We start from the raw sequence: 19,557 nt of genomic DNA on the forward strand, positions 1-19,557 counted from the left end.
GTAAGTGTGAACAGATGAACACACACTATGTTATCGATAAAGAAACTTTAATTTAAGGTAACATAAGAATTTTACTTTTATTTACAACAACATAAAACATGAAACAGCATAATGAGCGCCCGACTTCGACAATGTTGAGACTGCTTCTGAATTCATTGTTGTGATATACTGAACAACATTAATTCTGTGTTCTTATCACAATGGTTCGAATTTGGATATTTTTGTTACCGGTATTATAGTAAATAACTAAAGAGACTTTGAATTTCTTTCATCTCGATTATACATCTCATTCAAATAAATTGTAAATTTGAAATTTTGGTCGCAAAGGATAAAATCCGTAATTATATATCTCTCTAATATTTTAGGAAGGTAAAAATCTACATTATTTTAATCTTTCAGGAGGTAAATCTTACTCCTTTACCCTGCCTCCCCTCCCCTCCCCCCATTGCTTCAACACTGATTTTAAATTTAAAGTATAGGAACAGCTAAATCAGAATTGCCACTTTTTCATTTAATCTATTGGATAACATTAAAGATTAAGTGAGATTATGCATAACATCACATAGTTGGAGAACTCACTGGATTTTGGCAGGAATACAATATTTTATGCCAGGGTTGGGAAACTCTGTGACCATGGAGGCAATTTTAACAATGGTTTCGTCTATAGTAATTCATTATTTAATTGGCATTCAAACTTAAGTGAGGAGTTTATATTTTTGCAGTAAAATTAATAGAAGGAAATGAGTTTACGGTTTATTACCATTAAATTTCCAGTGTAAACTCTGAAGAAATTCAGAATAAAATCCTTTATATAAACTTACCTTGGGTATCTCTGTAGATAAAAATGAAAATTACTAAAATAATTCGTCACTTAACATAATATCTTAAAGACATTATCTGATATAGGGTAAGCTTGCTATCAATCGGTCAGTTCCTTCGATGGGCCGGCTCGATTTCTCCATAGGTATTGACAATAGGTACACTCTGGTGGCTGTTTAGTGTACTTAAGGTTGCCAAAGTGTCGCCATAATAGTTGTGAGTTGCTCGACGCAGACACAAAGTAGCAGTGAGAGAAGGTAAGATTTTCACTTTTTTCTTTTAATTTACTAATGTAATGAAGGAAGCATTTCTGTCAAATATTCATCCTGTATAAATTTCTACAGACAGTGTCTGAAAGTATTGTGAATTCTCGTTAATTAGTCATATTTATATTATAAATTTAGTTACTGTGAACGGAGACAGGGTCATGCTAAACGATGCAGTGCTAGTTGCCTTCAATGAGCCACTCCAAGTTGCTATGAATGGGCTAGTGGCCCAATGATGGAAACCATACCCGTGCGCACTTTCGTAACTACTGTTTCGAATTAGTTAACAAAGAGCCGTGCTACCTGTATAATGTAAATGAATGATTAGTTATACATGCATATATTATAAATATGTATGTTTTCTTTCCTAGATGAGAATCGCTGGAAAAAATGGTAATGTACAGTACATATATGAGGAGACATCCCGAACTTATCTTGCGTCAACCAGAGTGACCTCTTTTGCTCGAGCTAAGGGGTTTAATAAAGAAAACGAAGTCACTCTTTTGACACCTTGCAGAAAATTGTTGACGAAAACCAGCTCGATTCAACGTTGATGAGACTGGTTTATCAACTGTGTAAATGAAACCTAGAAAGGTACTTGCCTTCAAAGGTAAACGAGCAGTAGATTCGACTGCCAATGGAGAAAGAGGTTTCTCTACTACTCCAGTTTGCTGCACAAGTGTTGCGTGTTAGTATGTTCCACCACTGATCATCTACAAACGTTCGCGTTCTGCGAAGGGGTTAGAAGATGGAGCTCCACCGAGAACAATTGTTGCTTGTATTCCTGAAAGTGGATACATTAACAAAGATGTATTTGTGAGGTGGTTAAGGCATTTCATCGACACTATCCGTCCTTCAAAGGAAAGAGAAGTCTTGCTTCTTCTCAATGGACATTGAACTCACACCAGAAATCTCGATGCTCTAGATATTGCTCGAGAGAATGGAGTCATCATGCTGGCACTTCCAGAGCACACTACTCTTAGGTTGCAGCCACTGGACGTGTCGTTTTTTAAACATTTGAGTGAGCAAACCTGAAGTTGTTACCCAGTTTCATATACCACGACTCTTTGGCAAAGCGTATGGACTGGAGGCAACAATAGGGACTGCAGTGAATGGATTTCCAAAAACAGAAGTTTGGCCAGTCAACAGGGATGTGTTCCAAGATTGTCATTTTGTCGCAGCAATGCAGTTTGAAACAGATGATATTCCCTTTATTGAAGCTTCTACAATTTAACCTGTTATTGAGGAAATTCCAGAACCAAATAGGCCTAATACCGTGAATCCAGAAAAAGGAGCAATAGCATCTGGAAGTCAAGATAGTTTAGAATCTCTTCCAACTGATGCAGCAACATTGGCACCAAAATTGCAAATTTCCTTGGGTGAAATCTTCTCCTATACCAAACAAAATTTCTCTCGGAAGAAGTGCAAATAAAGCTCAGAAAATGATAGTGATCACGAGTAGTCCGTACAAGCAGAGACTGGAAGAGGTAAAAAGCAAACAACTGAAAGGAGACGTCTTGAAAATTCTGCACCAGAGAAGTCAGCTCAAACCAAACTCTCGTTTTCTTCAAATGGTTCAACGAGGTGTAAGTTAATTCTAACAAGGAGTCGTGGTGTTATGGCATCTGTTGCAATGACATAAAAGAAGATATGATTCACTGTCTGTCATGTAACGAGTGGGTTCATGAGAATTGTGCTGGTGTTACAAAAGGAGCCAAAGTATTCTATTGTGAAAACTGTGACTAAAGTTTGACAACATTTTAAAAAGGTTTTGTTTTATCTCATCTTAAGCTGCTATAAACAAAACTGAATTCGTGGTTTCCATTGCACGTTCTTTTTTAAGTTTTGCAGTTTTTTATTTGGTCAGCCAAAGAGAGAAGAAGGATAAGAGTTTAATTGGCTTAACAATAAGTAATGGTATTTATAGTCTAATACTTCAATTGTCTTGATATGTTTTGTTCTCAGTGTATATAAATTGTTGTTTTGCTTTATTAGCTCTTAAACTTGGGTCATTTTGAAATGTTTTAGTTCTGTTTAATCACACTATAGAACAACTAGGGCCTAAAGTGTTTTTTTTTTATTTCTGTAAGATCGTAAATAATTTGAGATAGAAATGCTGGAGGTCTTAGCCTGATTACAAACTAACAATGATGTATTTCGTTTTCTTGTGTTAATGAAATATCTGAAGATTTTTTAAGTGCCCTAGTGGTCATGCTTGCGTTCGAATACACATTCTGTGGTTCTACATGCCAGTACACTACTCATATTAATGCCGAAGATATTGTGTATTGGCATTTATTTAGATGTGGGTTGTTGTTTAACAATATTATTCTGCAGCCCATTCATGGAAACTACCTGGCCTAACAAAGGAAACCAGTCTCCTTCAATGGGCCGATGATGCTTATTTTTATTTTCCAAATATTTCATTAACATCGAATACTTATAACTTCTATTTGTAGTGTAGTGAAATACAGAAGATAATATTTAAGTTTGCTTGAAAAAGGAAATAAATATTACTTTATCCGAGGATATTATATAAGATTTCTTTTAAGTGGCCCATTGATAGCAACCTTACCCTAATAGTTACCAGTACTTCCATTGTTTTCGGACCAAGAAGATATAAAACTTTTCAAGTCAGCCATGGTTGATGAATCCGATCCATGAGCTTCTGTACTCTGTTCTCAACTTTAGATAATAAAATAAGGTAACTTAATTGTCATCATGACTACGACTGTGGAAACACTTGATATGGGAGAGAAAGCACATAGATTCAAAATATCGTAGGTGTACAACCTTCTTCATGTAATGATACTGACAATCAAGTATGAGATTCAAATCAGATAAGTCAAGAGCAGTATAAAGTTACGAACAGCCAGTGACTTTGTTGTCAAATCCTCAGAAACATGTTTCTTTCAGATAATGAAGTGGTTGTGCAATCACGAGACAGGGAAAGCCAATGTACTGAGAGAGATCAGGTACCGGTATCAAAAACTGTCGCAGAATTATTTGTTGAATGGGAATATACACACTCTCATTATTTGTTTTAATAATAATAATAATAATAATAATAATAATAATAAACTTCCTCTCATTTGTTCTTCTATAATGCAATTTTTCATTTATTTCAGCACAGCCTTGGGATGAGGGAGATCTCACATACAGAGTGTTCAGATATCCTGCCAATCTTCTTTGTAAAGCTGTGGATGAAGTTATGGAACGAACATTAGCAATTTGGGCTTCTGTCACCAATTTAAATTTTTGGAAAACTGATAGAAACGCAGATATTAACATCGCATTCAATGGAGTCAACAGTTCGAGTGCCAGCAATGTGCTTGCCCGAGCTTCTCTGCCTCGGGTTGGTGCTGTGTATTTCAATAAGAGCTGGACCTGGACCATCAGGAACCCTAACTCGAGTTAGTCTTCACTATACCTACATTCTTAATATTTCATTTTACATTCTATATTATATAGTATAATTACTCATTTAATGGGAAACAAGCCATAAAATACTAAGCGAGCTAGCCTCGCAGTGGCGCACATATGCGTGTATGACTTGGGAGATTAAACTTCCAGTTGAGAATTTGTTCTCACGAAATAAAATAACACTTGAGTGGAAATCTTCTGGTTGGGGTGGAACCAGTTAAGAGTTGTAACCCCTAAGGAGTGAGCTACGTCTCCTCTACTCCCCACTGTTGTAATGGCTGACTTAGGTACCTGGAATTATGTCCATGGTGATTTATTACAGTGCAATGAGTAAAGTAAGAACGATTCTAAATCTGTCCTAAATACGGTAGTATAATGATGGTCAGTGCTTTTCTTCTGGAAAAAATCGTGGTGGAACTCTGTGTAGTGGACAGGGAGATGACTAAGCTTACTGTGTAGCAGTGGCGGCTGATTGACTGAGGCAAGTGAGGCCGGGCCTCAGTCACTTGGCTTAACCGAAATAAAATCTTGCGTTTTTATATAATTTATTAGTTATTTGAATGAAGCATATATCGCTGTAGAAGCATTTGAAAACTTTGTGAAGTAGATACACCTGTTTTGCAGTAAAATTTGTTCCTGAGGCCAGGATCGCTCGTGCTGGGCCTGGCTTGTGATGTACATAGACTTGTTTTGCAGTAAAATTTGTTTCTGAGGCCAGGATGGCTCGTGCCAGATCTGCTTCTGCATTTTGTGTGTCTTTGCGGGCTTTTGAGGTTGCGCTTAAAACGTTGTAGCTGAGGCACAATTCGTCTGGCCTCGTGGCCTGGTCAGGTTTCACTCCTCCCATCCATGGGCCAGCCTCAAGGGTAGAGTGGGGTGGGAATAGCAATGGTGACTTGTCTTCCTAAATAGGCCATAAATAACAAAAATTCCAGCTCTTTGACAGGCAGAGACCCACACTATTCTCTTCCCTTATGTCTTAGTTTATGACTTAAGCAAGGGTGTTGTACTATTGTACTTCGTAGTATAGTAGTGAATCTGGACCAATGTTGTTATGTATTTCGGGAAAATATAAATAGAAATAATGCTGGTGTAGTTAATTGATTGTTAGAGTGTCCTTTTTCGAGAAGAAATAATATTGAAAGAAAGGAAGTTTTAAATAAAGAGAGAGCCCACCGAGATACCTACGACATCGCTGACAATTTTTCTGACAGATAATCTTAAAACGCGAGCTTCTATTGCATCCTGGTATGGGCAACATAAATGGTTAAGTGGTAATGTGGTGTAAAATAAACTTCTCTGTTGGCCTGGTTTGTTGCTGTCAAGGGAAAAAAATAAATAGAAAAGAAAGGGAAATTTCAACACATAATATGGGTTGCTTCATTGCACTGAAACAATCACTGAAACTCACAGCATAACAGCTATTTGGCGAGTGAAATTATTATTTTTCATTACTAGTAATAATAAGACTAATAATAATAATAATAATAATAATAATAATACAGTAATAATGATATTAATAATATAATAATAATAATAATAATAACAATAATAATTAATATCATAAATAAACATTTTCTATTGGAGGCACTTAAACTAGTTGCATCTGGCCTCACCGAGGATTTCGATCACCGGCAGCTACTGCTGTGTAGTACACGGGAATTTTGTCGTTTTTAATCTCCATTTCGTCCAACTTTAAGACTCTCAAGGCCTATGCAGAGTTCAAAGAAAAATTATGTTAAAAACATAAAATATTAACATATTTCTTGGTTCCAAGATGGCAAATACAACGAAAAGTCGCCCGACACCATTCCAGCTTGTTCCGCCAGAAGAAAAGCACTGACAATGCAATGCTTTATGTAACGCCTCCTTCCAAAGGGATTCTCCGATAAGATTAGATAATTTAGTGTAGTTCTTTATTTAACGTCTCTGTCAAATTAGTTAACAGTAACAGAAACTACCCAAGACAGGAATGGAACACTAGCCATTAAGGGTATATGTACGTGAACGACCACAAATATTATTAGAAAATGTAGGCTCTAAATTTCTAAAATCTTACAAGAAAATGAACTCACAATTGGACAAATATTACAAGGTACCACAACAAGACTTATTAGAATTTAAATATATTATAAAAGTATAAAAAAGGTTACTAATAATATTTTTCAAGTCAGTTTTATCAAAGTATGGAGGAAAAAAAAAAAACAAAAATATTCTCCAGTTACATCATTTGGTAACTATAACATTGTTATGGTCTCTCTGACATTTTTAATATTTTTCCTGCATGTAATAAACACTTATTTCTGAAAAGTAGACTACTCTCAGACATGTAGAGTTGTTTATTTTAATACAATTAATTTTTTATCTGTCCTATATAAAATATATTAAAATTTACATAATATTTTGTCACCTAATTTTTCTATTTTCAAGGAAATGGGCATTATTGTAGTCTACGTTTTGCATAAATGCATGTTAAATCAGTGTACAAAATTTCATAATTCTATCTCTAATGGTTGTGAAGTTATGAAATAATATGTGAAAATTTTCAAATTTTGGAAAATTTAACTTAAAGTGAAAGGTGAATTCTAAAAAAATATTATTAGTAACCTTTTTTATACTTTTATCAGATATTTAAGTTCTAATAAGTCTTGTTGTGGTACCTTGTAATTTTTGTCCAATTGTGAGTCCATTTTCTTGTAAAATTTTAGAAATTTAGAGCCTACATTTTCTAATCATATTTGTGGTCGTTCACGTACATATGCCCTTAAGTGGAGAGGATGGTTTTAATATGTTGGAAAACCAGTGAATTAAAAAAAATGCTTGAAAATACACTTTGATATGTGAAAAATATGTTTAATAAAATTTAATGCCATTTATGCCCCTATCAGCTACTGCGACATTATTTTTAAATCTCTTGTGCACGTGGTTTTCAAGGGGAAAGGATGATTAAATATAGTGTATAATCAGTAAAATCTCAAAAACAAAATTTGTTTGCTTTAAAATAATGTTTGATATATGAAAAATTCATCACATTAAATTTAGTGCGTATTTATGGCTTTCTTAGCTGCTGTGGTGCCATTTTTATACCTTTGGTGCACAGGGTTTCCAAATGACGCTGAACTTCAAATTCGTGCTTCATTCTCATACAAAATGTTATATACATATGTTCGATACTATTAATCCTACATGCATGATATTTGGAACACGCATTCTTTAGGTTATTAGGAAACTTTTCTCTGGAACAGAAATATCCCTCCACATTTCCATAGAAGCACCTCTAAAATGTAATCGTTTATCTTACAATTTTGAGAGCCAATATCAAAATTATGATGTAGACAATTCAAAGAACGTGCTTTTGGGAATAAAATGTCAAAGGGATTTTGAATTTATTTTCAAAAATGGCTTAGACATATACATTTTAGTGAATGACATTTCTGAATACAGAAAAAAAATGGAAATGTGCATTAATTAGAAAAAATGTCAAGTTATACCATCCTCTCTCCTTAAGGATGGCTGTGGAAATGGAAATACCAGTAATATGAAAAAGTTTTGCCCCCAGTCACTTCACATTTTTTATAAGATCTGTCATTCTAGTATGGAATTCTGATCCCTATGGTAAGGAATTTTCAGAGCTCTGACTGGACAAATATATGATAGGTACACTTAACAGCAAAAAGACTGGGCCAAATCTTGGTCGATAGAAATGCTCAATTCTATCGCACAGTTCACTTGTGTAAACGCACTGCACTTCAAGGCATTGCTGTGGTGTCTCTTCATTGAAAGTCATCTGTCTACAATGTAGTCAACCTTATGCACTGTAAGGTTGACTGCTAAGATGTGTGACATCCGTACCAGAGGTTGTGAGTTCATCTCTCGGTATGAAATTATTTTTTTTTTATTTTAGTTTTTAATTAATTTGTTAGTTTAAATGTGAAATGGCATTTCTTCTTAAACTTCGTTATGCCTGCCTTGTAAAAATGTTATTGCCCATCACCTGTGGGCTATTAATAGGCGAGACCTAGCCTGTATAAAAAAATACTTGTTTCACAGCCTAAAAAACCGCACAGATATCAAACATGTAAGTAACTACTTAAATAAACAAAAAACAAACAATTTGTTAATATAGTAACAAAAAAAAAGGCCTGTGGTGGGAACTAGTATCTCGTCCACAAAAACCACCTGCGTCAACAACTGCCCTCATTCTGCATGGCATGGAGTCCACAAGATTAGGGAACAGGTCTAAATTCATGGCCACCTTCTCCCACGCATCTAGAACTCTGTCTCATAATTCGTCAGCTATCTGAATGAGTGGTTCTTTTGCCCAATTGGAGCGTAAGATCTGTTTGACTGTAACCCACAAATTTTGAATCGGATTCATATCTGGTGATTTTGGAAGCCAGTCAACCAGGTCGACATCAGGCCTCCTCGTAAACTATCTTTGAATCCGGATGGCGATGTGTACTGGGTGATTATCCTGCTGGAAGAAAAGTGTTTCTTCTGGATATCATTCTCGGGTGGAAGGGATCATTACAGTTGCCAAAATGTGTTTGTAGACTTCTGCTGTAAACTGACCGTGGATGCGTTCCAGAAGTTCTGCCCCATCTTATGACATTCACCTCCAACATGCGATGCTCACGCGACCTGACCTGTTAAGTCGCCTCACAAAGCATTCATCATATCGCTGGCCATCCATATGATAAACTAGGGCAGGACCATCGTTGCTACTGGAGACAATTACCTCGTCGGAGAAAATGACATTTCTCCAATCAAAGTTCCGTCGGAGAGTAGCATATGCTAGATAGTCCATGACATGTTCCATCGATAAATGTTCTCTCCTCACAGCTTAATGACACCGTATGCCACACTCTCTAAAACGTCTCCTTATGGTGTGTGGGGAACATGGAAAGTCAGACGTCATCTTGAGTTGAGAGGCAGTTCTAGAGGTTGGTTCTCAACTTCTCTCAATAACATGGCGTCCTCTTCCCTTGTAGAGATGCGTAGCTGACCAGGAATGGGAAAATTCACAATTTCACCATTCTCGATAAAAAATAAAGCAGTTGACAATGGGACTTCAATCTCTCTGGCCGCCATCGACGCAGAATAACCTACGCAAACCAAGACAATGACTTGTTGACGGAATTGTTGTCTCTCTGCCATCTTCAAGGGTAATGACAAGACAGAAAGTTTTATTAACAGACAGGAGTATTGCTTGGAAGAGAGAGGGAGGTTTATTATTTATTAGAGTTTGGCAAATTCTAAGAAATGTTGCCACATAAATATAGCTTTGCGAGACAAATTTGTAATTAAAAAAAGAAGCTTGTGGGAGATTCGAACCTTGAGCTACTACTACCAACTTGTTCAATAGACCAAATGCCGTAACGACTTACGCTACTGTGACTGTTAATATTGGTTCGGCATAATATGTGGTTTTCCTGTTCATATTCGCTCCGGTTGATTTTGTATTTACCAATTTTATTATTATTTCACTCTTCAGAGGCCCTGATGTATCTAGAATCAACCTTCCGTTCGATTTTATACATATTTTAAACTCTTAAACAAAATACAGCAAATTTAAAGGGTTTAATTATGTGAAGAGTTCGCGGGAAAAACGATGAATGTCACATTTCTGTTAAGGATTAGATAATGATCTAATTGAGTCTATAACTGCAAGGTGTAGTGCTGTTCCTATAGAAAATAAAGGAAAAGATTACTGTATTCTTGGTGATAATTCTCCTTTTTACCATTTTTCATAAGAACAACATTAAATTTCGTAGTGATCCATTTAATTAGATAATGACATCAACCTTAACAAAACTGTGATATTCATCATTTTTCTCGCGAATTCTTTATGTGTTACCTAGTGAACTACGGCTTTGACGAGTCAAGCATGTGCAATATTATGTCTCTGGAACTTAGAAATTGTCGGCAGCCCATTCTTTTTGCCGTTAAGTGTACATGAATTCAGTTAAATGATCTTGCATTGTTTCTCTAAAATCTGAGCATCTTTTACACGTACCGTCCTTCTAAGTAGATAAACTTTACAATGTTGCCATGTTTCATTGTCAATATTGAAATTATGATATTATTTTCAGGTGTAGATTTATTCCCAGTAGCTCTTCACGAGTTTGGCCACGCACTGGGTTTGAATCATACTTCGTCTAATGAATCCATCATGAATCCATTTAACTCAAGAATCTTCAATAAAAATTTCACTTTAAGTGATGGTGATATTCGAGCTATACAGGTAAATTAACTGTGCTGTACTGGTAATGTATTGCAAAATATTACACCATGTACTATGTATCATCCCATGAATATACCCTCCTGAGTCCTGAGACATTTGTTCTTTTATTTTTAAAGTTCGATATAATTCTACACTTCAAAGAAATGTCACTGACATGAGGAAAAATGCAGGTTACAGTTAGGGCACAAATGCAGGCATATTACACTATACCATAATTTGAGTCTCTGCACGTACATCTTATATCATAATCATGGATGAAGTATGGTACAGTGAAACCAAAGACGTTATAATAATAGTATACTAGACTCACACAGAGCGCTGGTGTGCTGTCCAAAATTGAAACCAGTCTGCGCATGTTTACGCCGCCATGCTGCTGGTAGAAATAGAGCGGTAAACACGATTGTCATACTTGTCCTTTGTTTTGTCTCGGGTGTTTTTAGTGAATAGTGTGAAAGTAATGGCAATATAATTTTGAAAGATGATATATTATCGCCGCGGACACATGCTTAACATGTCGGCATCATACAATAACGTGCGGTGTGGTTTAAAAAAATAATTTTGCCGACCGATTGTTGCTCTGTAGGTTTCACTCTAAGCGTCACGTTGTCACGTCTACTTTCTCGATAGTTTGTTATATTGTTAAATGGCTATTATTATTATTATTATTATTATTATTATTATTATTATTATTATTATTATTATTATTTCATATACGAGTACGTTGGCTTTCTTAACTCTTAATAATAACTCTTTAATAATAATTTTTAATCACATACCTTAATGTTCGTCCTCAGCACAAGACATTGCAACCTCGGGTTAAGTCTACGTGGATTAGACAAGTAAGTGTCATTTAATAATAATTGAAGCAGCTTATTGGTTGCATTATTGAAATTGAGGCGAGTGATTGGAGCGGCGACACAAGAAATTGAAAACAATAATACAATTAAATTTCAAAGACCTGCCGAACGCATGAGGCCGCTCAAAGACCTGCCGAATGTTAACCATGAGAGCGCGGCGATAATACCATCCCTGTTTAATTTTCCAAGCTACTTGCAAAAGGTGCGATATAATATTATCTCTGTTGTTACAATATCAATATCATTAAAAATCAATCAGTAGTTTACGACAATAAAGAATACTTAATTGTTAGTACAGGTATATCAGATTGTAGAGAAATCCCACTGAGTGAATTATTTAGACTTACACATCAGATGTTAAAACATTAGTGGAACGATAACTTTTTGTTTTTATTATGTAAATGAATTTATCTGCAAGATGATAAACTTTCATTCAAGATCCATATATGGATAAATAAATATACAGATAATAAATAAATGAATAGCTATAATAGTTAAGCCTCCTTTGTGAATTTATGATTCAGAGTTCACCTATAAATAACTCTTTTACATTTTGCCGGATATATTTTATTAACAAAAGCAAGGAATGACATCTTATTGATATTGTATATGTGCATAAAAATTATGTACCATCACTCCACAAGCAATGATATTATATCTATTTTATTTATTTAAAATAAAAATACAATATGTAAAAAATCCACACATAAAAAGTATGTGGTTTTTTTATCTTGCATAAAGTGATTGTTTAGTTTTTAGGTCTTCACGTTACCTATTGTTTGCAATGTATTATATTTTGCGTGGTTACTTACGTCCTGTGGTCTAAAAGTACCGGCAATATAATTTATTTTTGATTCTCTAAAACTTAACAACAAGTCTATACTGATTATCGTATATTTATTTCACTTAGGAATTTGATTATAACAAGAACTTGTGTAGTCAAGGTGCATATATTTATGTCTTGTGATCTAAGAGTTAATATGTTAATATAATTTTAGATTCTCTGAAACCTAACAATTTGCTTATTATCGTAAAATTATACAATCTATAATGTGTATTGTGTAGGCCTATTTATGGATGTATCAGTATGTTTTCTATAAATTGCTGCATACGTATTTTCTTTTCTTTAATGTTCTAACACATATCAATGAAACTTTGAATATGTTTATTTCGTCCTAATTTTACGTTAAACGTCGAAAATGGCCATAATATGTCAATTTTAGATCATCACAGCGTTAAATTGCGTGACTTACGCACTGCTATTATTTGTCTGCTCTCCAACAATATGGCGGCAAGCGCAGCGTTCAATTTGCCCCGGTTTCCTCGTTTCGCACAGCCGAGACTTTAGGGGCTTGAGTGAAACTTCCCTTAATGGACACTTCCAGAGCCTTCTTTAGTTACAAGCCGGGGCCATACGTCGGCAACACTGTAATTATCTGTCACCCGGAGGCTGACCGTACAGTACACGTGTTTGTGCCAATGCCGATTTCCAATGTAAATTAATATTACAATATAAGTGTGTGTCGATGGAATTATGTTTGCGGTCGTACCAAACGTTAATTGTTGATGTATTATAAACTAAATGCGTGTTGGTGATAAAAAAAAACAAGACAATAAATGGAAATAAAATGGTTGCAGTCTTTGGGAATTTTTACGGTTATGGATGACAAAGTAATTGACTATTCTATTAAATATTGTATAACCACATTTTTATATTCTTATTTGTGATTTGTGTGTATCAGAATTCTAGTCAAATTGTTGGTTCTCGCCTGCTATATCAATAAAGTTACGCCGTTGGTTTTCAAAGTCATTGTAAACAGCTGTTTTGTGATCCCATAAATGTTGCAGTTTTGTTGAAGATTCGGAATGCCTGCTATACGTCAGAACTATCTATAATTTGTACATGCATATAATCACTTTGTTGGTTTGGTCAATGTCACTTATGTCCCGTCCACTATAGAGACATAGGCCAATTTTACACATATTTAGTATAACTTGTTGTTTCTTTGACAAGTTAGGTTTGGTTAGCTTAGGTTTTTGTTATAGCCTACCTTGCATATACGATTATAGCGCAACATTGGCAGTGATAAAAGTGAAATATTCGTTCAGTGGACGTTGGATACTCTACATTCACCCACTTGGTATTTACAGGATTTAAAGTCCACTGAGTTTACGCTAATTGATACATACATGTACTTAATAGATAATGTTGCGTTTTGTTACGTATTATGTTGAAGGGATGTGTTTTCATTTTTTCATAGATTGTTTTACTTGGCTTAACTGTATTTACATCCTCATACTTTTATTATAATAGGAATGTCAATAGTTTCTTCTGTTTACATTTTATTTTAGGCCTATTTGCACAATTCACATTCTTAGCTTGTTTTCTGTAGTTATATTTATTTAAAATTATATTTTAAAAAGTTTATAACAAATAATTTAGGATAACAGTATTGTTATGGTGACTGGCCAGGTTCAAACTAAAACTGGCTTCCTGGACATCTGAAATATTTATAGAAAAGCACGACATAATCACATGAAATTAAAATGCATATGATATCCTACACCTTTCATGTCAGAGGTGAAACAACATTAAGCGGAAAAACATTGTCAATTTACTAGCCACATAATGGTTAATTGATTGGAATAGGGTATTGCGAAAGTACGTCATTATTTTATTTATTTTTGGTACAAGTAACATTTCTTTAAGTATTTATTTATTTTCCCCTTGTACCACCAATAAAAAAACAAGTACTGATGTTTTTATTTTTATTTTTTTAATTATAAGTGTAGTTGCTGCGACACATAGGCACACAGCACTTTCTAGGCATCTGAAATATTTGTAGAAAAACACGATAGATAATCGCATAAGATAATATTAAAATATATCCTAAACCTTTCACAGATGAAACACCATTAAGTCGCAAAACATTGTCAATTTGCTAGCCACAAATTTCTTAACTGAATGGAACTTAAGAATACTGCGTAGGAACTTACGTCTTTATTGCATTATTGATTTTATTATTTTCGGTGCAAGGAATATCTTTTTTTATTTATTTATTTACCTTCGTACTATCAATAAAAACATGTTTTTTTTTTGTAATTATTTTAAGTGGCAGCTTTTGTATGTAAGTAGCCTACTTACGCCGTATTCTGAAGTATAGCTAATTGATTGCAATAAAACACTATTTTCGAACCCGTAATAATTTACATCACTACTCTGAATCTTGATCTTACCTTTGTGCATGAAGTAATATTGAAACAATACGCGTTACGTATAACGAAAGCAATGAGCAAACACAATATCACTCTAAAATCTCCCGCCTCCACTCTGCGTTGCCAAACCTACCCATGCCCCGGCTTGTAACTAAGGCTCTGACACTTCCCAATAGCGGACTCCTCTCAATAGTGGACATTTTAAAATTCCCCTGCAAAATAACATTGGACCTTATGATAAAATTCTTCCAAATAGCGGACATTCTCAATAACGGACGCGGACACTGAAATGTATATCCCAACAACAATTAAAACTTCCAAATAACGGACAGCATGAAAGAAAAAGAAAAAGACAGTTGTAAATTAAACAGAATTCTAACGGAATTCTTTGCAACAATCATTATCGTGCATTTGAACGTTCTTGTCCTTTATTGGAGGTAAGCTGCACAGTTGTTAGTTGTGATACTGTACGTGAGCAGTCCGTACTTTCTTAGTTTGTCAAGTTGAGTGTTCGGAAGTACAGTCACATTAAATATGTCACAAAAACGTAAACGTTTGTCACTAAAAGAGAAAGTGGATATTGTAAAGCATAGTGAGAAGGAGAATTAAGTGTTCGTGAGCTGGCCACAAAGTTTAATGTGGGAAAAACTCAGGTTAGTGATGTTCATTTCATTTACAAAACATTTACTGGTACAATTTCAATCTGGATGAATACTGTAAATATTCACAATCTCACCATCTACTGTACTGTACCATAAAATATAGTGTTGAATATGTATGAGAAATTTTAATGTACTGTATACCTACTAACGATTTTCTAAATAGCGGACACTTCTCAATAACGAATATTTAATTTCTCCCCAGCGGTGTCCGCTATTGGGAAGTTTCACTGTATAGGTACTATTACACTATACTCTCAGGACTCAGGAGATCATGCAATTTAATTCGAAGTATGTTATTTACATAGACTCATACTTTCTATTGGCTGCTGGGTGGCTCAGTTGGCAGAGCAGCTGGTTATGGACTGGAAGGTCCGAAGTTCGATCCTAGATGGTAACAGAATTTTCTCATCGTCAAACTTCCAGAACAGCCCCAAGGTTCACTCAGCCTCCTATCAAATTGAGTACAAGGTCATTCCTGGGGGTAAAACGCAGTCAGAGCATGATGCCAACTACATCACCTCATTCTAGTGTCGAGGTCAAGAAAGCCTGGGGCCCTACTTTCATTCCCCCCAATTGTATTCATGACGTGTGAAAGGGCTACTTTCATTTTTCACCTATTTTCTATTAACCTTCCCATTTTTTAATGATAAGGCCTACCAATACTTTATGTTACCATTCAGAATGAAAGATTTTCTCTAGAGCTAACATATATGAAGGGTCCAGGGGAAAAACCTGTTGAGTCCAAAATTATCAATTTTTTGTTTTGGATGCCATGAAATACCTCAGGCAGTAGAGATTTCAGTGGTTTAATTGTACAGAGTAAAAACTTGATTAAGCCACATATATTTGAAGAATGATAACTCCGATACAATAGAATGTAATGGACCTTGAAACATTAAACTCGCTCTCCTGTAAAAACAGTAAAATGTGACTTAGCAGGTTCTTCCCCTGGACCCTTCATATAGGATCACAATGTTAATCAAATTGAACATGATTTTAAAAGCTCTCAATTAGTAAAAGAACTACACAAAGTTAATGTAATGAAAATGGTTGCAATTTCTGACAGCTTCATCTTACTGTTGAAAGAAATGTCTCCAGCGCTTCTGAATTTCCTAATAATGAGGATATTTTAATCATCTTTAGACATTGTGGAATATAGACTTAAAAGTAAATTTCAAACAAATGTATGATAGGGGAACCAGGGGAGGAACGGAACCTTTATGGATATAAAATGTTATGCAATATAAATAAAAAGCAGAAATTTTGTACACATTGAATACAGTTCCAGAAGGCTGAGGTTTCGATTTACGAAGCAAACAGATAGTACTCTTTGCTGTGAAAAAATGTATAAACAAATTTTTACGGATCACATTTTTTTAATATTTGATGTACCATTCATTATTGAAATATCCATTAATGAGTTTACCCAATCCATTATTCACTGACTTATATTTAAGTCCGACCTATCGGGTCACGAACGTTTTATTTCTAATTTTTCTCCATACCACCTCGAAGAAAACTGATCAACTGATTTATACTGTTCATTGTTCACATTTATAGCCTATTGTAATTACCAGGGAAAGGATTTATATGTAAATACATATTTACTTATAAAGCTAATATAATTTATATTTTGCATTATCTTTATGTTTCACAATGTGTAGGGTTGAAAAATCCTACTTTTATTTTCCATATTTTTCCATATTTTAGAGTTTAGTACATATTTTCGTTAATTTCCATATATTTTCCATATTTCATATAAAACAGTCCATATTATATTAGGTTTAACAATAAAACAAAACAAAATTCCATTAACTTTTAAAAATACATTTCAACAATAGAGATTTAAACACATGTTCAGTAATCCCTTTAACATCAGAGTTATTTGAAAATTAGCAGTCCTATCAACAATGGGAAAGTAAGTTACAAAACTGTATTAATTTAATTTAAAATTTTTAACAGACTTCAGTTGTGCAGCTCAACAGTTAAATGCCAGTCAGAGTACACATAGGTTCAGTTTTGTAAATCATACTATAAAGACGGTAAATATGCCAAAAGTACGTCATTCAGTCAATTTAAAATCAAAACTAACAAGTTACATTTCAGAATTTAAAGAAGATGGTTTATCAACTGACAATAAAATATTATTTTGTAATTTGTGTCAGTGTGCAGTATCATCTACACAAAAGTTCCTGGTGCAACAACACATTACAACTAGTAAACATCAGGCCAACAAACAACTAAATTCCAAGCAGAGACAATTGTTTTTAACACAACCAACAACATCGAATGTAAGATCTGAGTTTAACATCGACCTGTGCCGTTCTCTCATCTCTGCTGATATTCCTCTCTACAAACTAAAGAATAAGGTCTTCAGGGAATTCCTTGAAAAATATACTCAACATACAATCCCGGATGAGTCAACACTTAGGAAGACGTATGCTCCATCCATCTACGATGAGACAATACAGAAGATAAGAGATGAAATTAAAGATAGTTCAATTTGGGTTTCCATTGATGAGACTCCCGACAAAGAAGGTAGACTTGTTGGTAATGTAGTTATCGGTTTGTTAAGTGAACAATATTCTGAACGAATTCTTTTACATTGTGATGTTCTAGAAAAGTGCAATAACAAAACTATAGTTAAACTGTTCAACGAAGCTATGGGTATCCTGTGGCCAAAGGGTATTATGTACGATAATGTGTTATTCTTTATTAGCGATGCTGCCCCTTATATGGTCAAAGCTGGACAAGCATTATCTGTTGTATATCCTAAATTGACTCATTTTACTTGTGTGGCGCATGCATTTCATCGTGTGGCAGAAGTGGTCAGAGACAATTTCCCTAAAGTAGATTTGTTGATTTCATCAGTGAAAAAAGTATTTCTCAAAGCTCCCAGTAGAGTTAACGTGTTGAAAGAAATGTACCCTGAAATTCCATTGCCACCAAAGCCAATTTTAACTAGATGGGGTACATGGCTAGAAGCAGTTGAATATTATGCCGAACATATAGACTCTATTAACAATGTTCTCCTTGCATTGGACTCTGAAGATGCAGTCTCAATTGATACTGCGAAAACAGTTACCTGTGACATAAGTGTGAAGAATGACTTAGCTCACATTCAGCATACATTTTCATGCATCATAAAAACGCTCAAAAGTCTCCAAAATAGGCACCTTTCACTATCTGAAAGTTTTGAAATTATAAATAGTACTGTGGAACAACTGAATCGTGGTAGAGGTAAAGTTGCAGATGCAGTAAGAGCTAAGGTGGACACTGTACTTTCAAAAAACCCTGGATATGAAGAACTACAAAAGGTTGTTGCTGTGATGAGTGGTGAATCAACAGTGAAGATTAACTTGGACTTATCCCCAGCAGACATTGTGAAATTGAATTATTACCAGTTACTTCTTGTGACGTCGAACGCTCTTTTAGTCAGTATAAATCTATCCTCAGAGACAATAGAAGAAGATTCACTTTTCAGCACTTGAAAGAAATGTTTGTAACCTATTGTTATGGTAACAGACAATAAAAATTGTGTTTTGTTGAAACTACATTGGAAGATAAGGTACGTCCATTATATTTTTTGTTTAGTTTGATTAAAATGTACCAATATTTAACGTACATAGTCATTTTTTTATAATTTTAAGTCCATATTTAATTCCATATTTTGGTAAAAATAACTACATATATATTTACATATTTCATATATTTTTAGTCCATATAAATCCGTTCCCTGGTAATTACGCATATACACTAGGGTGGCCCTTAGCTATAGGTAATTTTCCGAAAGTTAAAATTGTGCTGCTCCCACTCCCTTATCTTGTTCCAATTGACAAAAAAATGATTTGTGCAAATTTACAGCTCAATCGGACACTGCTTGGCGACCCTCAAACGCTTTGAAGTTGGAACATTGTATACGTAACGATTAATTCCATACAAAAGCGGTATACTCTTCCCTATCTCGACCATTTCTTTTTTTCTTCTTAGAGAAATTTATGTGGGCATTCTAGCGACCCCAGCAATTGTTTAAAAATATTCTGAACGAAATTTCTGAAAAATTAATTTTA

General features: G+C 34.6%; 1 protein-coding gene across 2 annotated transcripts in view; it reads left to right on the forward strand.

Moving 5' to 3' along the window:
- LOC138705011 (collagenase 3-like) overlaps positions 1-19,557 on the forward strand; it is a 111,878-nt gene that overhangs the window by 49,616 nt on the left and 42,705 nt on the right. The window contains exons 4-5 of one of the 2 annotated variants that reach the window (XM_069833548.1): positions 4,214-4,498; positions 10,601-10,752. In XM_069833548.1, the coding sequence (XP_069689649.1) occupies positions 4,214-4,498; positions 10,601-10,752 (437 nt within the window). The remainder of the gene's footprint in view (positions 1-4,213; positions 4,499-10,600; positions 10,753-19,557) is intronic. The other variant, XM_069833549.1, reaches the window with a different exon arrangement.

This window comes from Periplaneta americana, chromosome 8 (genome assembly GCF_040183065.1).
Source record: "Periplaneta americana isolate PAMFEO1 chromosome 8, P.americana_PAMFEO1_priV1, whole genome shotgun sequence".
NCBI lineage: Eukaryota > Metazoa > Arthropoda > Insecta > Blattodea > Blattidae > Periplaneta > Periplaneta americana.